General features: G+C 41.2%; 1 protein-coding gene across 6 annotated transcripts in view; it reads right to left on the bottom strand.

The window, feature by feature from the left end:
* Positions 1-443: 443 nt before the first annotated feature.
* LOC128016998 (probable E3 ubiquitin-protein ligase HERC1) overlaps positions 444-24,543 on the bottom strand; it is a 43,840-nt gene continuing 19,740 nt past the window's right edge. For 2 of the 6 annotated variants that reach the window (XM_052602035.1, XM_052602038.1), the window contains exons 28-78: positions 24,151-24,271; positions 23,824-24,061; positions 23,220-23,389; positions 22,963-23,118; positions 22,778-22,884; positions 22,585-22,695; positions 22,304-22,474; positions 21,963-22,202; positions 21,726-21,809; positions 19,948-20,477; positions 18,924-19,699; positions 17,841-18,057; positions 17,590-17,750; positions 16,706-16,822; positions 16,389-16,596; positions 16,144-16,265; positions 15,147-15,376; positions 14,511-14,779; positions 14,366-14,418; positions 13,999-14,199; positions 13,663-13,837; positions 12,557-12,824; positions 12,245-12,458; positions 11,668-11,924; positions 11,463-11,590; positions 11,245-11,381; positions 10,253-10,453; positions 10,032-10,162; positions 9,686-9,897; positions 8,905-9,025; positions 8,649-8,795; positions 8,419-8,520; positions 7,877-8,050; positions 7,407-7,724; positions 7,229-7,294; positions 6,989-7,114; positions 6,769-6,907; positions 6,506-6,687; positions 6,237-6,392; positions 5,848-5,970; positions 5,626-5,728; positions 5,337-5,506; positions 5,069-5,207; positions 3,649-3,818; positions 3,394-3,563; positions 3,113-3,278; positions 2,936-3,012; positions 2,596-2,848; positions 1,618-1,770; positions 1,184-1,489; positions 444-1,099 (exon numbers count right to left, since the gene is read on the bottom strand). In XM_052602035.1, the coding sequence (XP_052457995.1) occupies positions 914-1,099; positions 1,184-1,489; positions 1,618-1,770; positions 2,596-2,848; positions 2,936-3,012; positions 3,113-3,278; positions 3,394-3,563; positions 3,649-3,818; positions 5,069-5,207; positions 5,337-5,506; positions 5,626-5,728; positions 5,848-5,970; positions 6,237-6,392; positions 6,506-6,687; positions 6,769-6,907; positions 6,989-7,114; positions 7,229-7,294; positions 7,407-7,724; positions 7,877-8,050; positions 8,419-8,520; positions 8,649-8,795; positions 8,905-9,025; positions 9,686-9,897; positions 10,032-10,162; positions 10,253-10,453; positions 11,245-11,381; positions 11,463-11,590; positions 11,668-11,924; positions 12,245-12,458; positions 12,557-12,824; positions 13,663-13,837; positions 13,999-14,199; positions 14,366-14,418; positions 14,511-14,779; positions 15,147-15,376; positions 16,144-16,265; positions 16,389-16,596; positions 16,706-16,822; positions 17,590-17,750; positions 17,841-18,057; positions 18,924-19,699; positions 19,948-20,477; positions 21,726-21,809; positions 21,963-22,202; positions 22,304-22,474; positions 22,585-22,695; positions 22,778-22,884; positions 22,963-23,118; positions 23,220-23,389; positions 23,824-24,061; positions 24,151-24,271 (9,552 nt within the window). In that variant the 3' untranslated portion in view covers positions 444-913. The remainder of the gene's footprint in view (positions 1,100-1,183; positions 1,490-1,617; positions 1,771-2,595; positions 2,849-2,935; positions 3,013-3,112; positions 3,279-3,393; positions 3,564-3,648; positions 3,819-5,068; positions 5,208-5,336; positions 5,507-5,625; positions 5,729-5,847; positions 5,971-6,236; positions 6,393-6,505; positions 6,688-6,768; positions 6,908-6,988; positions 7,115-7,228; positions 7,295-7,406; positions 7,725-7,876; positions 8,051-8,418; positions 8,521-8,648; positions 8,796-8,904; positions 9,026-9,685; positions 9,898-10,031; positions 10,163-10,252; positions 10,454-11,244; positions 11,382-11,462; positions 11,591-11,667; positions 11,925-12,244; positions 12,459-12,556; positions 12,825-13,662; positions 13,838-13,998; positions 14,200-14,365; positions 14,419-14,510; positions 14,780-15,146; positions 15,377-16,143; positions 16,266-16,388; positions 16,597-16,705; positions 16,823-17,589; positions 17,751-17,840; positions 18,058-18,923; positions 19,700-19,947; positions 20,478-21,725; positions 21,810-21,962; positions 22,203-22,303; positions 22,475-22,584; positions 22,696-22,777; positions 22,885-22,962; positions 23,119-23,219; positions 23,390-23,823; positions 24,062-24,150; positions 24,272-24,543) is intronic. The other 4 variants (XM_052602036.1, XM_052602037.1, XM_052602039.1 and 1 more) reach the window with 4 other exon arrangements.

The raw sequence follows: 24,543 nt of genomic DNA, 5'->3' as shown, positions 1-24,543 counted from the left end.
GTGTGTGTATTTATGAATCATGTGTGTGCATGTATGAATCCTGTGTGTGGATATGTGAATGTAGTGTGTGCATTTATCTTTATTGAGACTCTTTTGGCTCCATAGCCCTGGAGTTTTTACATGTGGCGTTATCATAAGAGTTCATTTTAAATATCGCGGTTATCGCTAATACGGGTATATCGTCACACAGTAAATTATCACATATCGACAATTGGTGTTTTGAATATCACGATTATCACCAATACCGGTATATCGCGACACCCCACGGTCATTACTTCAGTCTTCAGTGTAGCATGAGCCTTCAGTCATGATTCTGAAATATGATTTGCTGCTCAAGCAAATATTTCTCATGTCTTTATAATATCTCTACTGTCACATTCAATTCAAAGTGTCCTTATATCATTTTGGACTTTTGAATAACCAATAATGCATCAACAATGCTGTTTCAGATTCAAACATTTATTGCATCTGACATAAGAAAACTGGTGTAGGCGGTTCAAAAAAATCAAATAAATACAGATGCTCAAAACAATTTCCTAATGAAGCATTATCCACAATGTACAAGGTTTTCTTATTTTTCATTCTATACATTTTTTTTAAAAATAAAACACTTTCATGCTGAATATCCTGAAAAAAAGGCAGAGCCAAAAGAAGAATGAATAGTAGAGAACGACTGCGCTTCAAAGCAAAGAGAAGCCGAGTGTGTACATGTGTGTAAACAGATTGTGCGGCCCACCCAAGTTCATCATAAAGGCTAAGAAACGAAAAGGTGAAATAAAAACACTTGATTATGTGTTTAAGATGTGTATGTGAAACCATCTGTAATCATAAAAAAAAAATCATAAAAGCCTGCACCGAATACTAAACCGAGTCCTACACAGCATACACTGTGTTTACATGTGCATGTAGGGGGTCAGTAATCTGTGTCTGACCCATCTGCGTTGTCCACATTGCGGGAGAGCATGTAGTTGTCCATGTCGATAGAACGGCAGTTATTAATAGCATAACGCAGCCGCTCCGCCATGACTGGTTGGCTAGAGTAAGGTGGGAGGCGGAGCTGGAAGAAGCACGTCTGAGAGGTGGGAAGACTGTCGTACGGCTGAAAAACAGAGCAGAAATACACATTAGCTTCTATTCCACTGGCTATAAATGTATATCCATGCATAAAAACACACATTCTTACCCGGTCCACCTTCATGATCTGGAACCTTTGGGATATATCAGCAGTGTTAGCTGGCAAGCGGGAGCGTCCCGAGACGAAGCGCATGAAGAGGACTCTCTCCTCATTGGAGAACTCCTCCAGCGTCTGCCAGAACCACTGCACCAGCTGTTGCTGCTCGTCCACCTCCCTGTAGCGGACCACCTTCTTCAGAACCTCCACGCTGATCTCCGGCAGGCCGCAGACCATCTGCTCCAGCTGCCGCGCTGTCAGTAAGGACAACAAGGGAACAGGCACGATCCAGGACATGCCCTCGCGCACCGCTGCCACCTAACACCATTCAGAGGTGAACGCAAAAGAAGAGATGAATAACAGGATCAGATGACAAGCCATTATCTAGGTGTGGATACACTCCCAAAATATTGAAGAGACAGAATTGAGAGTCGAGGTGAACACACCTGGCGTTCCATTTCATGCAGGCGATACTCAATGGCACGCTCTACATACTCCTTCCTATTGGAAAAGGTCAGCGGTATGCTGTTTCCTCCGGGGATGATGGGAACCATTTTCCCATCTGCACTTTGGCCAACAAATGAGTCCAGTGGAATCATCTATATATTAAAAATAAAAAAAATGAAAAAATAAAATAAAATGATATATATATATTAAAATAATAAAGTTAAAGAAATTAAACCAGTTAAGGAATATTTTCCCATGAGTAGACATTATAACATTTGAAAGCCCCCAAGTTACTTCTGGTGAAATGACAATGCTACTCATTTTCAACCTTTTTTTATTTACAGAATGGAGGAAATAAATAAACGCTAAATTGATTTAATACTTAAATATTTATATAAATATTATTATTACTACTACTATTATTATACATATTATTTAAATAATAACAATAATTCAAGTCGGTTATTCTAAAAGTTTAAATAACAAATGTTCTTTACACTATTTATAACCAAATCATTTATGACTTTCCTAGCCACTTATGGATTAAAAGATTTTTAAATGTCTTTTGACATATTGTCAGCTTGACATAACTAGATTTTTCTTTTAACAAAAATTAACAATCGTTTCATTACTTTTTAGGATTTATTAATATCCATGACTTTTCCAAGTCTAAAGATCCCATTTGATCCAGGTTTTCCAAGGCTGTGGGAATTCTGGTTCTTAAAATTAAAAGTTGTTGAGGGAACAGATTCAAATAAGACATACGAGTTCAGCTTAAATCAGATTTTTTTTAAACTTATTTTAAAAGCATATTTAGTTTTATTTTGAGTCATTCAAAACCACATTGGGGCCCCTTGGAACTATGTTGAAGCCCCCTGCTTAAGATCCACTGAGCTAGACCGAGTAAATAATTCCTTATACTATCCTCTAAGAGAAACGTAAAGTAAAAACAAGTATTTTATGGGAGTCCACAGCACCTCATGGAAGTTCTGCTCTGTGATGCCGCTGTCCTCCAGGTGTAAGATGCTGCTGAGGGTCTGTACATACAGCAGGTCCACCTCCTCCAGATCTTCAAGGGTGAGAGGAATACAGCACAGCTGCTTCCACACCATTGGAGCGAGATGCAGATCTAGAGGCTTCTTCGTGCGGATGGCCACTCCCATCAGAATACCCAAGAACTTGAACTGGAGCAGGTGCTCTTCCAGACAGGCTGAGGGGTTCAGCAAGAACCTGAAGACACACAAAGATCAAGAAAACCTGATCAGTTTATAAGTTTGGTGGAAAACCATATTCAGACAACTGACTGTCGGTCCTCACCTGTCTCGGTTGTAGCCCACCTCTGCTGCGGCGTTGGGAGAAGGGATGAGAAGATCCACCACTCCTGTCTCCAGCTCCTACAACAGAGCGACATGCACCACTATAACGCTCTTGTCATTTTTCATAAGGCTGCGCCATACTGAGATCATATACACTTTTCCCTCAGTATCGCCCTACCTGGCACATCTCCGTGATTGTGTCGTCAAACACCCCTCCGGCATCATCTGCCCCCTCTCCCACAAGCTTGACTTTCCAAGCTCGTGACGGCAGCCTCAGATCAGATGCGTTTAGTTTCACAACCTGCCTGGCGATCTGCACAAGTATGGGCTTACACTTCCTGCCTCTGAGAAAACAGGACAAAAATAGAAACATTTAAGAAGTTCTTATGTTCTATCTCGAATGCAAATGAGGCAGAGAATGTCTCCGGTTTTCTGGCTGCAACTCTGAGCCTGACTGACCGTGTAGAGATTCTTTTGACTGTGATCTGTGGGCCATAGTTCTTCCCCTGCACCATGGTCTTCCCGATAGAGCGCACCATGGGCAGTGTGTAAACCCTAGGGGCCAGCAGGGGCCTCAGCTGACCCTGGACTATACCCCACGTACCTGCATTATAGCGGGACGTGCAGCTCTGAAACACAAATAATTCATGATTTTTTTTCCCTAACAGCTTCAGCCTAAAGAGACAATATGATTGGGTTTAAGTGGGTGTATACCTGGTTGTTGGGACTGAGGTTCAGCAGTCTCCATGAGGAGTACATGAGGTCAGAGAAGTGGTAGAGCAGGCGCAGTCGGGCTCTCAGAGCCTCCATACTGACCTCTCTCAGGGCACTGTACTGAGGAGGCACACACAGGGGCAAGCCCAGCTGCAGAGGCACTGACGAACCTGAACACACAAACACTCCATCTCAACAACTGATCATCACAGCTACATGCGATTTTATATAGTCATTGAGTTTAATTATGATTTTCAGAAATAACTGTGATTACTGTGCATTTTATTTTGCCCTCCATTTAGGGATTTTTAAGTTAATATACAAATGTGAAGATTTTTATTTATGCAAAATCTGCTGTATTTTTTTTTTTTGTAAATCAAACTGAAGACTTTTTAAGACCTTTTTTAAGACCTACACAAATTAAATGAATACCATATGAGCGGGATAGGGAAATGTCTGTATGTTAACATGTTAAACCGTAAAATGACTGTAAAAGCATGATTTACAGTTCAGATACAGGTTTCCACAAAAGCAACATTTTTATTCAATGATAAACTTCACATTTGAGCCTCTAAATCATTTATAAGAAAAGTGATTCAAAAGTCAAAATCACATATTATATGTCTTAGGGTCTTAATTGCTTAGATTTGTATAATGCATTAGCTTCTTGTCAATCCACCAACTGACATTTACAACTGCGTGTTTGCTGCATAAAATTAATGGTAGATTTTCCCATAGGTCTGGAAAATAACTGCAGATGGGCTGATTGAAAATGCACATTTATTATCTGCCAACAGGAGGCGCTTTCGAAATGGCAGAAATATAGGGTTTTCCGTTAACCACAGTATACAACAGCTTGCTACTTTGAAATGTGCAACGCTCATATTTAATGAAATCAAAGCATTTTAAAAGTTTAATCGGCACATTAAGACACACTGCAATTCTTGTCTTCCCGTCCACAAATTTAAGATTTCTTGAAATGATAAAGACATTCTTGAACCATTTAAGACTTTTTATGACCTTAAGTGTAATACAACTAAAGCCTGAAAATAAAGGCTTACGGGCTTACAAAATATTAATAATTACAGAAATAGAATATACACATGTGTGTGTGTGTGTGTGCGCGCATGTTTTTGTGACATATCAGTACACAACTTTGTATAATGACATGGGTATGACAGGTATTCCAAGGAGAGGGTGACTTATGAGTTTCAAATTGGCAGTGGGATGAGGACATCAAAAAACACACACACACACACACACACACACACACACACAAATTTTTTTTTTTTGATGTCCTCATTCCACTGCCAACTTGAAAACAATAAAAAAAATATATCTCTATATCGAATATACAATAATACTGAATAATAATCATATTCTAATAACAATAATAATAATAATAATAATAAATGTGTACCTGGAGCACGTGGCGGTACAGGAGGTACAGTCCATGCTGCACTGTGGCAGCGGCCTGCAGATATCTGCTGGATGTTTTTGCCTTGTAAAGCACTGATGAGGGTCGGCTCTCTGACATGGTTGGTGTGGCCCAAGCCCAGCTAATAAAAAAAATTGACAAAAACACAAACTGATACATTTTCATGCTATTGTCCAGATGTTACATAAAAGCAATGGAAAATGAGAAACATAATTAGTTTGTTAACGCCCTCCTCCCAGTAATCACACACCTGTCCCTCTGAGTTACTCCCCCAGGCATAAACATCTCCAGTTGATGAGAGAGCAAGCGTGTGTTCGGCTCCAACAGCCACATCCTCTATGAACATGGCCATTAAAGCAGGGACCTGCTGAGGCCGGTTATGATTTCGTGCTCGACCCTCTGGTAGACCAATCAAGCGATCTGTCGCATTATAGCAAAAACAATTAAATAAAAACACTAGACTTGCTTTAACATTCAGCAAACAGTTTATATTAGTGTGAAGCTTCTCCCTGAGACACGCATGTCTGCGGATGGCTTACCCTGCCCAAACGTGTACACGTTTCCATCTTTGGTTAGAGCAATAGAGAACTGTGTGCCACACGCCACCTTCTTTATTCCAATTCCACACAAAACATCCACTTTCTATAAAATAAACCCACAGACTCAATTTAGCGAAGACCAAGAGTTTGGTTTATGACATGTGATGTTTAATTGTATATGCTTGTGATGGTGTCGTCCCATTAACGTGTCAGTAGTTGTACCTGTGGGGAGGATTTGGCTGTAGAGTTTCCCAGTCCCAGTTTACCATAGTCTCCATCTCCAAACGCCCAGACGGTCATTCCATCAGCCGATACTGCCAAAGTGTGATTCAGCCCACATGCAACCTTCACACAACCATAAACATCAGAGAAAATAGTGTGCAGAGGCTGTTCAAGAGTCCACAATGAAAATCTGGGATTCAATATCTAATACTAATTTAAACTTGGAAATATACAACAGTTATTTATATAAGAAAAAGAGGATAATTAAATGCCTTCGTTGATTTATTCTTAATATATTAAATATATATTAACTATATACAATTTTATATATAATAATACAAATAATAAAACATTTTTTTTTGAAAGGCACTGTGTGAAGAATTTCTTACCTGTCCAACCTGGTGTCCCTCCAGTGCACTGACTCTCTCTGGTAACTTTTTGTTAGAGGTGTTTCCAAGTCCCAGTCTGCCATAATCTCCATTACCAAAGGAGAAGAGCTTTCCATCTGCAGTCACCACCGCCGAGTGTTTAAATCCACACGACATCTGAACACATCATCGGATGAACTTACACAAACTTCATCATATACTCCTCACAGAAAGAACTGGAGAGGCATCTGGGTGCGTTTAGGAGTGAGGTGAATGTGACTTTTTCTGACCTGGACCACCTCTTCTCCCTGCAGCGCCTCTATCTGCCGCGGCCTGCGCTGTCTGTCACTGTTACCGTGTCCCAGTTTTCCGTAATCTCCATCTCCCCAACTGAACACCTCGCCGCTCTCAGTTAGAGCCATGGAATGGCCATCAGACCCACAGGACGTTACTAGCTGGGTCACCACAAAGCCTGCCCAAACACACATCACACTTGCTGTTTTCAGGGTATTGTAATGTATATAAAGAAAGTTTGTGTGTGATTGCAGCATGCCTTGCAGAGCCGATACGACAGTGAGGACGTGCAGATCGTCTGAATTTCCTTGTCCGAGGCGGCCGTAACTGCCCTCGCCACATGCAGACACTGTCCCGTTAGCCTGGATCACAAATGTGCAGTTCTGCCCACAAACAACCTGACGAAAAAAATGAATAAATAAAATTAATTTGTAAAAAAAAAAAAAAAAAAAAAAAAAAGTGATTATATACACTCATACCTGTTGGGCCTGAGAAAAAGAGGGAGCCAGTGCTGGAACCAGAATGTTTCGCCCAGCTTCGGCGAGCTGCCCATGCCTGCCAGCACCCCATAAAAACACATCACACTTCCCTCCAAGATGCCAGTCCTTAAAAAACATAAAAAAGTTCAAAACCTTTAAAAATCTCTTGTTATATAATATTTATTATTTAGATAAAATATAATATCTTACTATATAATAATACATTTGTGAATGTTTTACCTCTGGTCTGGAAGTGGCCCATGACATGATCTGCTCATCCAGCCCAGACACCCACTTGCTGTTGTCCTGTGCGCAATTATGAAAAACGCTGTGATCATCATGAACAGCAGTTTTCCACAATTAAATCATTTAGCATGTCAGATTAATCTGCAGGACATTTGTGTGTTCTTTCTCTCACCATAAGCAGTGCCAGTTTGTCTTTGGCCACAGGCTCCAGGTCTGGGACGATGAAAGACTCTGGAAAGGTGTGTCCACGTGCGAGGGCTTCGGCTGTTTTGACAGTGGTGGAGAAGCAGTGAAGCCACGCCCACTCACTGTTGGCCCAGGAGACGGGGGTGGAGGTGGAGGAGGAGCCAGTTTCAGGTGGGCAGTGGGCCAGGTGAGGTGGGACAGGAGGGTGACACAGCAGAGCGTCCAGCTGCAGACCCACAGCTAGAGACGACAGACACTGCATGTAAGAACTGTGGACGAGCTGCTCTCCGCACACCACATGAGGCTGAAACACACAAATAAACCAGGTATTAGCAACAGGAAATCTACTCAACAATGTCCCTATCACTGATCTATAATATAGATCAGTGGTCCCTATGTTTTGCATTTTTACATGAACAGTATTTAAAAAAAAAAAAAATTAGTAGTTGTGTGTACCTTCTCATATGCATATTGCTCCTGAAGCATTATGGGAAGTCTCTCCAGGAAGGCTCTCATGCACGGAGCCATGCTCAGTCCCACAACACCCTGCTTTTTCAGTGCCATGCGGCAAGTTGCTAACACGTGATTGGTTGACATGGACTCTGATGAGCTACTAACGACCAGCACATCCTGCAGAACAAATACATTTCTTATTAAGATGTAACATCTTTTCTGAATATTTTCAACAGAAATGGGCACCAGTCGAAACATTTAAGAAAATAACTTAAATGTATGTAAAAAACTGAATACAGAGTAACTGCCCCTTAACCCCCCCTACTGTTTTCCTTTAATGATTGAATCAGATGCCAATGTTAGGAACAGTAGTTTTTTTTAAATACATTTTACTTACCCATTTTATTTAGATTTGATTATGATATAAGTGTTATGTAACCATAACTGCTTTATACATAAAAAAAGATTTTAGATTTTTTTTAGCAGAAAAACTAATCAAAACAAATGAAACTCATCTAGAAATGAAACATTTGGGATTCTTTTACCTTTGAGCGATTGGAGCAAACGGCTACCCCCACATCAGGGATCCAAACTGTGCTGTGAATTGCTCCTGATCCAGCAACTACCGTCTGCAGCACTGATCCATCCTTCACATATAAACACACACACACAAACGTCATGAACACACTATAGTGAATCCTTTGAAGTTTGATTGTTAGGACTGTAAGTTAGCCTGTGTGCATTTGTGAAGTGTGTGTCTATGGTAGACACTGACCCGCAAAGACCAGATGTTCAAAAGTCCGCCAACTCCTCCAGACACAAGAGCAAGCCCATCTGGACTGAACGCTACTGTCCGCACAGGAGTCATGTGACCCTGCAGCTGGAACACACACACTGCTCCTTCACACCGCTGGGGGTCCAGCTGGACAGAGACCAGGGAAGTCACACATAAACAAATACTAACTGATAAGGAAGCACAAACAGCAAAGCATTCAAAGGTAATTTTTTGCTCATGTGTATGGACACGTTACCATCAGTTTGGATTTGAATTCTGATTCCCACAAGGCATCAGGGCAGGCAGTGCTGGACTGTGAGTATGACGAAGGGTCCTGTGGTACCGTCCATACAGTTACAAGACCATTCTGACAGCATCTGTGACAAAGATTTTTTAGTCCCTCAATGTTTTTTATAATCATATTCTTAATTTAGGTTATGGACATATTTGACAATGCACACTTATTAAATAAAAGGTGAAAATAAATATAAAGTTACACCCTTGTTGACTTATAAAAAGGTCTAACAAACTGAATTTTGATTTATGGAATGGGAAAATCATGTGCTTTGCAATGAAACAAATTCACCAAAAAGAAATCAAAAACAGTAACATTAATCATTAAAATTTAAAGAATGATTATTTGCTGTTAAACTGAAAAAAAAAACACTTGTACACCAGGCCGTAACATTTTGCATCATTTTAAAAGAAAACCATACATTTATTAACAGTTTTTGAACTAGTTAAAATGTTGGGGGTCAGTAGGATTTAGAAATCAAGAAATAAATACTTATATTCAGCAAAGATGGAATAAAATGAAAGACGTTTACATTGTTACAAAACATTTATATTTAAAATAAATGCTGTTCTTTTGACCTCATTTATCAAATAATCATTAAACGGGTAGCATGGTTTCCACAAAAATATTAAAAAGCAACACCGATTGTAAGAAAAGTTTCTTGAGTCTTTCAATTTCCCTAGTTAAAGCAAAACTGGATGTAGTTCTCTCATGTATGAGAGTACACGGTGTCTGGACGTACGTGGCAAACATGTTGAGAGGTTTAGGTCCCTGACCGGGCAGGCTGCACCAGGCAACAGCATTGACAACAGCAGGATGGGTGATACTTTGCAGACATGTCCAGCTTTGACCCAAACCTGTCTCTGACCCAGTCCATAAACGCACAATCTCCTCTTTAGCACAGCTTAGTAGCACTTGCCCACCAGGAGCCCAGCGCAATGAACTGATGCTTTCCTACAGTCACAGCACACAAAGAGAGAACACAGAATTAACTGTCGATGAAGGCACGTTACAGACAAGAATGTGTGAAACTATGTTATGCTTAGGCTTATGTATGTGTGTGTCAGTTTATGACCATGACGACTAACCTTGTGGGCATCAATAACCACCACAGATCCATTCTCTGAAGGCTCCTTAGAGCCAATTAGAAGCCTTCCATCAGCGTATCCAACTGCAAAGGGACGATCCTCACTGTACCATGCAATCTGCATCACAGCCACTGTAGAGAAGAGCACCAAACAATGATACACACGTAAATGTTTCCGAAGCTATTCTTTACAGTTTACAGTTTCATAAAAACTGTAAGTACCATCTTTCCTGTAGCAGTGCTGGAGTTCAGTTCTCTGCAAATCAGAATCGTCAAGAACCTCGAGAAGTCCCAGTGTCCCATCCATGCGTCCCACCAACAGGAGCTCTCGAGGCTCCCCGCTCCACAGAGACCCTGCCTCCTCTTCTGGCCAAGCTAACGATGACACCCAGTGAGGCTGCAGGTCCAACAAGGCCTTCCCACCTTGTGTGTAAAAAAACACAACATTGAGGATGTGCCAATATTCATATTCTGTCTGCTATTTATAACCCAATAAGCATGTTATAACTAAAAAAATTATGATATTAAAATGTATATAAAGTATTACATTTTAAAAATACTGAGAATCACTATCAGTTGTTTAAACTACTACAAGTGAATTTAGGCATTACAACATTAAAATGTACATTATGAAAAAAAACTGATTTTATTTCTTTAAAGCTAAATTTAAAACTACATTTATTTAAAGCTGTATCATAGTATTAAACACGTATAAGAATCAATGATGCAAAATGAGACAAATTCTGCTATAAAAAAGCAGCTGTAGCAAGACAATGTCATTATTAAGCTCCAGTAAGTCCAGTTCAATAACTGTAATGTTGATTCATCAGTTCAGTGTTGATTTATTTCGCAGTTCAATTAGTGTCGATGTTGCAAAATTCATAAATTTTGAAAAAACATTTGAGCTTTAAAGCAGAAACAATTATGGCATTACTCAGCTCAATTTAGTTCAAATTTAATTCACATTTGATAATGTCATTGCCATCATCGATGATATTGCTGAATAATAAGTGTCAAATAAATGCTGTTCTTTCAAACTTTCCGTTAATCAAAGAATCTTGAAACATTCATAATAATAATTGTTTCGTGAGTACCAATTCAGCATATTAGAATTATTTCTGAAGCATCGTGTGACACTGAAGGCTAATGTAATGTAGAATAACATCTGCCAAACTTGTGAAAATTAATATATATTGTGATGGTGAGCGACTCACCATTGACTTGCCAAATGTTCACTATTTTTTCCATGGCTGCAGCCAGGTACTTCCCACTGACACTCCAAGCCATTGAGGCCAAGTTTGGATCGCCTGGAGACCCCAGATTACCCATACACTCCTCCGAAGTGTCATCTCTGAAGACAGACAAAAGATCAGAAACATCACATTTGAGTTGGTGAAAAACAGGCCTATTTAAGAGAAAGAGAGGAACTCACCCTTTATTAAAGACACATGTGTGCTGCAGGGTGTACAGGTTTTTGGTCACATTCCAAATGCGGACCGTCCCATCATTCCCACTAGTTGCCAGAAGGCCTTTTTTACTACACCACCCAGATGTGATCACCTACAAGAGACAAAATGACTCAGAAACTATTCCAGTGCTGTTTAAACAACACACACATGCCGCTGGGGGAATCATACCCTGCTCTGGTGGGCCTCGAGTCTGAATGTAGACCACTTCCGCAGGTCTCCTGCAACGTCAGTGAAAGTCTGCGGGCGGCTCTGGTTGTCTCGGTCGTGAGCCGCCAGTGTGCGCACCAGCTGCTGCGCGGCCCATTGGCGGTGCTGTGACGAGAGCCGAGACGAGAGGCAGCACGCCGCCAGCGCATTTGCCAGCTCCAATGGGCCTACAGCAAGGGGGGCACAGAAGAGGTGGGCATAGAGAGGCAACATTAACCCTGTGACGACCGAGCAGAGCAAAGCCAGCGAGATAAACACACACACGTGCCCATAGATGGGTACACAAACACACAAACACACACGAGAAAAAAAACAAACAAAAATTAAAATGGCTGATTTTGGTGGCGAAGATTGTGGTTTTTTAGGTTGCAACACAACAAAGCTTCATCTAACAATGCATCTGCTGCCAAAATAAAACACATCAAATCAGATTTATGAGATTTAACTGAACAAAACAAAATAAATCACAAAAAAACAACAACACAAATAAGTAAATAATGTGCGGCATTCTCAAGCGGCTGGCTAGATGTTAACTAACCTCTTTTTTCAAGTTCAGCCTTGTCGTAGCCGTGTCGAAGCCTGGCACCTTTATCGGCAAGCAGAGCTACCAGCGCCTGAGTCACCACAAAATTGGGCGACGTCACCAGCTTGTTTTCTTCTGCCACTCCCCTCAGGAAACTGGGCAAGAACTTCCTCTGGATTGGATCATCTACCGTGGTCAGATTCATCCCGGTGGCAGCTGATATCAGATTCTAGAGGAAAATGAGGCAGGGAGAGATATGTAAATAGTTTTGTTTACGCTTTTTGTTGTCTCTCTGTTTATTCGCCATTCATGAGACCATCTGTCTACCTGAGTGCACAGCTGGACCAGGAGTTTGGCAGCGGTGGGGCTGTTCGATGCCAGACAGCCAACGGCAGTACTGAGGTACGCCAAACAAGAGATGGGTTTGGTGGGCTTGCTAGCCCCTCGTGGGCGCTCAGAGGATCCAGGGCCTAATGTAAGGCCTGTGGAAAGTCCAGCTCTACCTGCAGCAGCCAAACACATCAGACGCACCAGAGTCCTAATGTCCGTCAAGCCCAGAGACTCCAATCCTGCTGCTAGACTGCAACTAGAGCCACTGGAGCGCAGAAATATGAGTTAGCAAACAAACACACACACACACACACACACACACACACACACACACACACACATACACATATATACATATATATGTATGAAGAGTCCAGTTGAAAAAGCTTCTAAGTGATATTTTCGTCTAGAATGAGCATTTTTATCAGGACTCTGTATTTATGTTCAGTTATCTCACTTTAATAGCATAGAAAATGACCTATTCCTTGCCATTAAAGTGATATGACTGAATCTAAGCATGGGAGCCTGATAAAAACACTGAGGCATTGTGTTATTTCAAAGGTGAGCAGATCCACATAAACTCATCTCTGAATCTGCTCGGAGTTTGGATCGCTTATAATGTGAATTTGGGAACCTTCTTGCAATGAGAAAATAAAAGTAAATGAAATAAAATTGTAAATAAAAGAGAGGTTTTAAGGTTTCCCTGTTTTTTATAATAAAAGTGCAATGATTTAACATTTTAAATGAAGAAATTAAGACATCAAATTACTATAAAGTGGAAAATACAAATCATTCATATTTTATTACCTTTTCTTAATACTTTAGTTTATTTTACGGAGAAATTAACACTATTTTAATATTTCTATTTGGTAATGATAATCATAATGATATTATTATTGTTAATAATAATTAGTAGTAGTAATAGTAGCAGTAATATCAATAATATTATAATAGTCATATAGCTAATCAAAATATTTGGCTAAATTGTGAAGCCCTAGAAAATGAGCACAGCAAACCTGAAGCTTAAAAAAATGTAACACTTTAATATTGCAAATTGCAATTAAATCAAATTTATAAACAGACACATCAGTAGACACACGAACCTAACTGACAGCAGGGACAGCGCCCTCATGACCATTGTTCTGGCTAACAGGACTTGTGCAGCGGCAGTGACTCTTCTCAGAGCCACCAGGCGATCAGCAGGCGTCTGCAGACCTGACGCCTGCTCCCCCAAAGACAAGCGACCTGATGAGCTCTTATCCACTGAGCTCTGGCAACCTATAGACAGACGGAGCATTCATTACAAATGCATAGAGATACACACACATATACAAATCCTAGACAGTATTGGTGAAATTACAGGCATTTTAAACCACGATGCATACTCTGAACCCCTACAGTGGCAGATTCTCACCATCACGTTGGTGTTTTTATTGTACCTATCTGCAAGAGAGTCTCCTCCATGCTGTTGGTTGCAGTGACCATGGCAACAGACGCTCCGAGAGGGTCAGTGTCTGGAAAATGGACTGCCTCGGGGACGGGCCTGCGTTCACTAAGACCCAGTGGAGCAGAGAGCAACTCGAACTCCTCCTCACCCGTCAGACGCTCTGCATCGTCTACATCCAACATGTCCCAGTCTTCTGCAGGAAAAATTTGTATTTAGACACACTGATCAAAACACACAGTTTGTAGTGGCTGCTAATAATTCTAACAAACTTTACATGCATTTTCGGTGTTTTTAATACACTGGCTGCATTATGGTTTAGATTTTTATAGGTATATTTTGCATGTGGACACTTTTAGTACCTTCATACACACTGTCTTGCTTTCCCAGAAGGTCTGGTGCTTGACCTTTATACCTGAAAAACAGAGATTAGTAAAAAAAAAAAAAAAAGTCAGATTCATGTGAATTCAACAATGTCAACGCATGCATGCAGACTCTTATTCTCACCTCTCAGGCAGTGGACCTTTGATCTTGCTCTTCATGTTAAGGTATTTCTCTCTGCAGCTGCCACAGAGCAGATAATAGGGATTTCCACTTCCACACTCTCCTCCGAACCAGCCGTCAACATAAGAGCCATTGCTGCGGTACCCCTGGCGATTGGCACTGCGACCGCATCCCGGATGACTCTTCTTCATGTGTTGGTTGAAACTGGACACGCTGACCCCGCACAGCTCACACACGACCGCCTCATCACGGTCCTCTGACTCACACACATGCTAACACAAAAGCAAACACGACAAAACCACACAACTGCGGTCAGATGGGAGAGCAAGTTGCGTATATGTGAAGAATTGAAATTAATGAAAGTCAATGGAACATGGATCAGGACTCAAGCATCCCAGAATGCATTTGCAGCTTCTGTACTGTGCTGGCAAAACATGCACCAGTGTTAGTGAGAGAGCTGCTGTGCTTTAGCAGATGTTTGTCTGTGTCCAATATGAGGATGCGAGTGAGCAGACAATATGCAAGTACAATATTTGTGTTCTTGAACGAATGTGTAGGTGTGAGTTTGTGTGGACAGCCGTGCAGGGGTTAAAGGTGAGTAGTAAAGCAGCGGCAGCCCCAGACTGCTGTCACACACACCCATGTTGGCCAGTCCAATACCTCCGGGATCCACATTCCCAGAATGTCGGAATCGGATGCAAGCTCCTGGGTGAACATGGCCTCCATGGCTTCCTGATCCAAATCGAGCTCCAACTCTTCATCCAAATTGAAGTCGTACAGCGCCCCGAGAGGCCCAGGCTCCTGCTGCAGTCCAGAACCTTCTCGACGGGCTTGGGTTCGATGAGCCTGCACTGAGCGGTACAATCCAGCTACACAACAAAACACAACGTTAGTGTGGAGTTTGTATTCGTTTTTTTTTTTTTTTTTGTCATGATTCTTCTAAATTGAATTGGTTTGTCTGTGTACAGGTTGTGATGGCCGACTTGCTGACTGACAAGTCAGTGTAGGTGACAAGTTTAACTACTTTTCACTTTTTTCCTTCATTATAAAATTCAAAATGTATAAATTCTGTCTAAACCAGGGATAGGCAACTCCAGTCTTGTCCTGCAGACTTCACCTCCATCAAACAAATGAAAAACTAACCTGTGTCTTTAGCATTGCTTGAAAAGTACAAGAATGTGTGTTTATTAGGGATGGAACTAAACTCTGCAGGACAGTGGCCCTCCAGAACCGAAGCGGACTAACCTTGATCTTAAAAAGTTTGGGGACAGTAATCATTTTTTTAAAGGTCTTGAAGTCTCTTATGCTCACCAAGACTGCATAAAAGTGAAACATTATTAAAATTTAAAATAACTGATATCTGTTTTAATATATTTCAAAATGAATTTCTTTTGACGACAAAGCTGAATTTTCAGCAGCCTTTACTCCGGTCTTCAGTGTCACATATTTAAAACAGCACACTCCTTAATATTTTTGCACGTACTGATTATTCAATTAATAGATGTTGCTCAGGGTAATATGAACCTAAAAACCTAGTTATACAGTACTTCATTGAAAGCGATTTATTGACTAGTTCAGATAAGCCACTGACTTGATTGATTTAGAAAAGGTAACATTGGAGATTCCTAGAGTTTACCTGCACGAGCTAGTAAAGTACGTGCGGCCAGGTCAAAGCGGTGCTTCCTGCTGGCTGCAGAGCGTCCTCTGGGAGTAGGGCCGGCAGAGGAAGAGCCCAAATCTTGATCAAGACCTTCAGGACTAGAGAGAGAGAGAGAGAAGTAACAGAATGATAAATGGTCAACAAAAATTAGGCTACACACTGTTTTCTTACACTCATGCAACAAAAAGTATGTCATGCCATACATTCTGTAGGTAGTATACCTCTCACTGAATCCCTCCTCCATCTCTGCAGCATCAGCGTTGGGGATGTCACCAGGTGAGCGCAGATAGCTCCTCTCTGTGCTCTTTCCCCCTCCTGCCGCACCAGAGAAGGGGTCTGAAGCTTCATCAGAGTCTGCCGTGCCTGGGTGATCGATCATCCACATCGCAAGCACAGTGATGTTCTGAGCATCTGCCTCACCACGTGCACCTACGGACCAGCACAGAACATACTCTGAATATCAGAAATGATAACATGGATAAAAGCTGAAATTCTGAATTTGGACAAAACATATCTATGAGAGTGAATGTGTGTCTACCTGTTGCTTCCAAAGCTTTCATGATCTGTCTGAGCGAGAAACCCATTTCCAACAGCGGAACTGCGATTGCAGGAGGAGGTGGAGATGTGGAAAGACGACTGCTGGGGTCTGATAATGCTTGGAGCAAATAAACAAAACGCAGTCAGTTGTTTAATACAGGACTATGTATAAATGGATATAGCATCATGTACAGAGATCTGAAAGACAGCCTTTCTAATGAAATACATTTTTTCCATTACAAATTATCATTATCCTAATTTGAGTGAAATGTTCAATCTTTTGATATTATTTTACTTTTTTCATTTTACTTCATTATCTACCTGTACTAATTATCATTGTTTACTGTACTTCTACATTTATTTAACAATTTTTACAGATGTGACAAATGTACAATGCAAATGGAGAGTTAGGGGTAGGTTCAACGGTACTTTCATTGTGTTTTCATTTATTTTCTTAATTTTTTTCTGTTCTTGTTATTTGTTATGATGAAAAAAAGAGGATACTTCTGGTGTATTTACATATTTCACACTTGTATGTATATTGCCAATATATATATATCCCCGAAAAGTATACACGTATATATTAGTGCTGTCAAACGATTAATCGCATGCAAAATAAAAGTTTTTGTTTACATAATATACGTATTTGTACTTAATCACAATTAATCTGACACACACACGCACACACACACACACACACACACACACACACACACACACACACACACACACACACACACACACACATATATATATATATATATATATATATATATATATATAGTGTAACATTTAAATAATACATTTTATAATATTTCTTATGTGTTATAAGACTTTTGGACCACATTTTATTAATTAAGAACCAAACATTTTATGCATTTGTACCGGTCCTGCTTGTGGTCCTGGCAGGCTGGGACTCAGGTGAGGTGAGGCTCTGTCTCCGGCCGTGCTCGTCTGACGGCGAGGTGGGGAGTGATGACACGGGAGGGGTCTGAGCTCTTCGTGCTGGCAGAAGGGTGGTTGTCGGGTAGCTGGAGAACATCTGTCTGCTCAGACATGCACATGCAGACCAATCATGACAGACTGAAAGTTTAATTGTTCACACACTCTCAAAGAGAAAAAGTGTGTGTGTGTACCTGAGCAGGCTGAGAGGCATTACTCCAGGTGATTCAGAAGCGGGTGCCGTCTCGGCATCTGTGACAGGTGTGGTGGCTGTGGTAACGGGTGTGGTCGCTGTGGTGGTGTCCTCCAGGGAGGAGCTCATAAAGGAGGTGCTGCTGGAGGCTGAAGGGGAGGTGGTGACCGGAGTTTGAAACTGTTGGTCTCCCTCTAACTCCTCACACTCTGTGTCCACTAAAAACACACACATTCACATATTTTACAAGGCTCTTGAAAATGAGAGTGTGAACCAAATGCTACTATTTTGCCATGAAAAAAATAAAATAAAATCATAGCTTGCAACAGATGAAGCAAGTTGAAAATTCCTTGTCTTAAAGAAAACTTCTTGACCCATTGGACCAAAATGTAAAATTTCTAATAATGTTGAATGGATCTTCAGTCAAATGAAGTGACTTTACATTACATATACACCCCAATATTTTTTTTAAATGGTTAAAATTAAATACATTTTCAGTGGCTGAAATTGAGATGCATTCAATTGATTAGAGATTTTTTTTTCTTTTTTTTATCTTAAGGAGTTTAAACAGCTTTCAACAGAGTTCTGGCAAATTCTGAATTTATCAAGATTTCATTGGTGTCATATCATATAAGCAAAAGTTAGTACAGTCTAAGACTATATACACTACCAGTATAAAGTTTGGGGTCATGCTTTTTTTATTTATTTACACATTTATACAGAAAGGATGCATTAAATCAGTCTAAAGTGTCAGATGTTGCAAAAACAATTAAATTAAATGCTGTTTTTTTGTTTAGTTTTTTACTCTCGAATCAGCATATTAGAATGATTTCTGATGGATCATGTGACACTAAAGACTAAAGTAATGGCTGCTGAAAAATCAGCTTTACCAACAAATTACATTTAAAATTATAATAGATACAACAGTTATTTTAAATTGTAATAATATATTACAATATTACTTTACCATATTTTTGATCAAATACATGCAGCCATTGCAAGAAAGACACTTCTTCCAAAAAATCAATTGTATAGATACAGTCAGTTTACGTGTATCAGGTTTGTTTTATGTTTTCTGATATACCTGTCTTGGGTCTCTGGCCTTCCTGTTCTTCAAGTAGGCTATTGACCACCAGTTTGTAGATCACGGCTTGCGCCCGCTCTAGGTCTGCCAGCCCAAGCGCCCTTTTTATGGGCGACCTCATCACTGCCCGTTTCACCATGTGTCGCATCAGGAACTGCAGAGCCGATCGCAGCTCCGCCTCCTCCTGACACACGCTCACCCCAGGGCTGGCACAATCCGCGTTATGGCCACTGTCAGGTGTGACTTTGGGGATCAGCAGCAGCTCGGCGTATTTGCTACAACTCAAAAGTACACTCAGGGTCTTCATCGCTCCCAGATACAGATATGACAGCTGCACCGCATGCACCTCCATCTGCGCAGCCGCCTCCTGCGAGCGTGTCCCCACCATCTCCTGTAGCCTGCGCCGTCCCTCCGCTGGAGTCTGCTGCGTGGCATCCTGCGTGTAGGCAGCCAGTTCGCTCTCGGAGCGGGAGTTGGGTGGCGCATGAGCTCGAACCTCGTCCAAGCTGTGAGATACGCGCAGATCACCCGCCCCCTCTTTCGGTTTGGTGCGTGACTCGTTCTCTCGTTCATCTTGGGGTTCGTGGCGGTGTCTCCGCTCGTGCCGCCGACCAGAGGCGGATTTGAAGCCATCGTCCTGTAGGCTGGCGAGGGCGGTGAGGTCCAGCAGCAGAGCCGCAGTGAGTCCGCGGAAACGTGAAACATCGAAGGGTAGAGGCTCGATCGGCTCCAAGTTGTACAATGGCGTGTCACTGGGCGACCAAAAAGTGGGGAAGCTTCAATGAAAACGAGTGACAAACCAAACAGAGAGAGAAAGAGACAGAGAGAGAAAGTGAGGGAGCAGGGAGGAGGGCCAGGGAACATGCAACATCATGGAGCTAATGCAAAGGAAGGAGTCAATGAAATGATTAGGGAGGGAGAAATATGGATAAAGAGAGCAAGGAGAGCCCTGGGGAGCAGGAACGAGGTAAAAGCCTCAATTTCACATTCATATAAACCACTCAAACAGATACCCATCTCTCACCTGATGGTAATCTCCGCCTCATCCCACTGCACCTTAGCTGATGTGCTCCCCTCCTTCACCACCCCCAGCAGAGTGGCATGTCTCCCTGTCTGCTTGTGCACACACCGTCCCCCCATCCTTAACCCACCATCTACACCCCCGATCACAGCTAACACCGGCCACACCTGGTGGCACAGCGTCCGCAGGTGTGTCTCCGACAGCTCGGCTGCCGCGTGCCGTCCGCTTCTCCCTCTCTCCTCCTCTCGCTCTTCCTCCTTCTCATCCTGCTCCTCTCTGCTCTGTGCCGAGCGGCTCTTGCGCAGTCTGGTGGCCCCTGCTGGAGGAGCTCCTTCTCGCAGGCAGCCCCGGATCTGCTGGAGGCGCTGGAGGATGCTGCGGTTGATAGTTTGAGTCCAGCGCTCCGAGCGGTGTAAGATCCGGAACAGCTGGGTGGTGGCTTCCGCAAGGACAGTGGCCGCAGGGCTGCAAATTGGGTCACCAGACAACAGGTCACGTGGTGTGCCCCTCATCTGCATTTCACAGATTTTTACCTGCAGGGTAGAGGTGGGTGACATACTGGTTAGACCAATATAAAAAAACAGTAGAAAGTTCTCAATCTGGATGCATTTTTGTTGATATCGTTGTTATGGCAGTGCTTTATGACTTTCCACAGCAAAAGACATCATATTTTAGTTCTGAATGAGACTTTGCAGTCTGAAGTGACTATTATATAAGACAAAATATAAGCAAGAAAACATGTTTCTGTTAAGCTTTACAAGCAAAATCTAACATCCTATGTGAACAGTGATTTGTTTAAAAAACACAGCTCATATGAACTGCTATTTTGATTTTAAAGGAATCATAAAAAAAAAAGAAAAAATCTCTAGATTCTGACTAATTTTATAAATCATGGGTATGTAAACATTGAACCAAAATTTGATCTAGTATATGTGTGCACTGTTTTAGATGCATATCTGTATGTATATGTGTGTATTTCTTTCTCTTTTTTTATTTCCTTTTTTTTTTTTTTTTTTTTTATGTACATCTTGAGTATAATTGTATACAAAGACTGTTGATATTTTTCTAATCCTCCTGGGGGGGTTCTTAGGGTGGGGGGTGGGGGTGGCTAAGGAAAAAGTGCAGACATTGTTTTTTTCTTTTATGACTGCTTGTTTTTCATTTTGTCAGTATAATATAAAAAAAAAATAATAATAATAATAAAAAAAAAAAATTATATATATATATATATATATATATATATATATACATATATATATATATATATATATATATATATATCATAAACGTATTAATTAATGTGTTGTTTAATTGAAATAAAGCTTAAATAAACAAAAAAAATTATATTTAATGAAAAACCTAACATTGAAATGTTACCTTGGTATAAAAATAAATTTAGGCTGAAGCAATAAAACTCAATCTGAAATAAAAAAGAATTGAATTTTAATATTTTTAATAAATAAAAAAGGTAAATTACATGTATGCTTAAAAAATAATACAATTAAAATTAAATTAAAAAGTAAAATATTAAGCTTTATAAATTGTATTGAAAAAATTATGCACATTCATACATTTGTTTCATAGCAATATGTATGACCATTCAAATAAAAAAAAGCATCATAATTTGGTTATTGACCCAAAAGCTTTATGAATGTGATATAATTTTGAGCTTATGTTGCCCACCTCTAGGGTGACGCAATAAGAGTGTAGTTCATCAGCGTTATTTTAGATAAAAAGAAGATCACAGAGTTTAAATCAACATCAGCACTTGTGCGTCTTACCTTCTCCCCAGGGTTGCTGCTGTAGAACATGACACAAGGGTAGAGCTCTGCAGCATCGACATCCTCAAATGCCAGTTTGGGTTCCTGCCACATAGAGCCACATGGTTCAGCACATATGATGAAAGAGAGTTGAAATAAGAATGTCGATGAAAGAGGATGTGTATTACAGCTCAGCTATTGATATGCAAGTAAGTAACATCGCTGAATATTTGTTTTTGTAAGCGGGCTGCACCGCACCTCTCCGTTCTTGCCAAAACACACAGTCCTGGCCTCCATGTCCAGCACACAGGTGATGAAGTCTCCTTGTGTGTAGCTGGACAGCGTGAGGGTCTGCTCTCCGTTATGGTACAGGTTGCCACTGTAAGCGCGGTAGAGCCACATGTCGGCTGTTGTGCGGTGGTTGAAATCATGCACAGGCCAGCGTGACACACCAACACACGTTCCCTCATTTCCACGATTCTCCTTCACGATATAGAACTGAAAACAAATAATACATGCTTTCATACTCACACATACTTTTTACTGTAGTTTTGACCCCCAAACTTCTGAATGTTAGTGTAAAATAAAGTATGCAGAACCTTCCACTGGTAACAGCCAGAGGAAATGCCAGTGGAGGCCAGGCCGTAACCTTTGCCTCCACTGCCATGCGTCAATCCCTGTCCGCTTTCCACCACACAGCACTGTGCCTTCTCAGGGTCAAAGGTTACTTCCTGGATAGGCAAATTTTCTTCTTCCTCCTCTGATTCACCCTAAAACAATAAGATGGCATTTATCGGCATCTCAGAAAAGTGAATGTTGAGTATTAGTGAACTTTAAAGCGTTCCAACCTCTCACTCTTGACTGACTGATTCTCCCTCACCTGTAGTTTGAGTTCCTGCTCTCTCTCTTTCAGCTGGATGGTGTGTTTGGCTTGAGCAACAGGTGCCTCCCACATACAGTCTGAGAGCAGCGCCAACAACCTCTCCACCACCTACCACACAAAGACAAGCTAACTTAACTCTGCAACAGATGTTACATGAAAAAGAGCACAACAGAGGTGTGTGGATTTAGACCTGGGTCATCTGATGGTCCTCCACGCTGCTCTCACAGGCGGGAAGCACAGCTTCCAAAACATGCAGAGCTAACAGCCGCGTTCTCAAATTACCAACCAAAGGTATGCCTAAAAAATACACAAATTTAACTAGTCTAAAAACTAGCACACAGACAAGATGACATTGTTTGGACGCTGCGGTGTTACCTGAACAGCATTTCTGAGCAGCAATGTTGAGAAGGACTTCAGTCCATTTAGGAGAGGCCATCTTGGACTGGATGGCTTTGGAAGAGACGACTCGCCGCAGAAACACCAAGAAGTCTCCGAGGTGCAACTCTGCTGTGTGTCTCTTACGTAACAATGCTACACAAAAATAAAAGCAATATATATATATAAAAAAAAAACACACACACACAATTAAGTAAATTAGTGAGCATGTTGCTGTTGTCTTGCAATTGTCTTACCCCGGAAATCTTTTTTCTGAGCATCTGCACAGTCGTCAGTCTTCTCCTGCAGTTCTGTACTTGCACTGAGTGGGCTTCCAGCAGCCTGAGCCAGCAGGGTCTTCAGCTGACTGCACAGAAGATCCAGCAGAGCCTGGACCACCTTAGGACCCAACCTGTCTGCATATGTCCTGATAGAAGGATAGGAAAGAGGAAAAGTTAATTAATCTGTCTTCATTAGCTCCTGCTAAGAGAAGTATTAACAGTATGATGTTACCAAACAAACCTAATTAGCTACTGATAAATTAAACTACTATTCAGATTTGTGGGGTTTATAAACCAAGTAGGTTTCTAAAAGTAGTCTCTTATGTTCACCATGAATGCATTTATTTGTTCATTTATTTGCTATCACTTCTGATTAATTCAATGCATCCTTTCTGAATAAAAGTGTTCATTACCTTAAAACAATCTTGACCCCAAACCCTTGAACGGTAATGTAAACAAGGTGCCAAAATGATACAGTGGGTCTAAAGAACTTGCTAAATAATTTAAAACATCCAGCATTTGAGGTCAGTTCAGATCGGCTATGAAAAACCAGGTGTTAGCACAGAGAACGGTGTTGTACCCGGTGCTGATGGCTAGTATCTGTAGCAGTCTGGTGCTGGCCACTTTGAGGGCAGTGCTGAGCTGGGAGCCTGCAGGCTTGTGCAGGAGCTGCAGTGTCTGTCCAAGCAGGGTTTCCGTTCCACAAAGCTGAGAGAGAACGTCCAAGAGACCGCTGGAGATAGCTAACGATACATCAACGGGCTGGTATCGCACACTTAGAGCGAAGACCGTGACCAACAGCAGCCTCTGCTGGGCATCTGTAAACACGCACAGCATTGAGAAAATATGTTCAGTAGAATATATGCTACATAAATGAATATATGAAATGTGTGCTCAAATACAATACCTATGTGGTGCTTGTTAGCTTGCAGGGCTTTCTCTAATGTGACTGACAGCTGCTGATAAATCTTATGAACAGCTGTCTGAATGTCCATCTGTAAACTTTTCTTGGCTGCTCTGATTCCATCCTACAAGGAAAAACAAAGGACATGCAGAGCATAGTATGAATAATAACATTCAAAATGATTTATCATACATTCAGACAAACGTTATGGGTCTTTACAGCTATTTTCTCAATCAGGCTTAATGCACACATTCCTGCCTAACTTAGCACATATTAAGTCAGCATGGCCTAAAAAACGGTCAACTGTATTTAAAAACTGGATCAGTTGCTTGTTATCCACTGATGAGTGTAATAAATCAGAGTTGAACAAAACGACACATATTCAAACATGTATCT

Source organism: Carassius gibelio, chromosome A7, assembly GCF_023724105.1.
Source record: "Carassius gibelio isolate Cgi1373 ecotype wild population from Czech Republic chromosome A7, carGib1.2-hapl.c, whole genome shotgun sequence".
Lineage (NCBI taxonomy): Eukaryota > Metazoa > Chordata > Actinopteri > Cypriniformes > Cyprinidae > Carassius > Carassius gibelio.
Note: the sequence above shows the minus strand (reverse complement) of the source record. Positions and strands in the feature narration are given on the sequence as shown.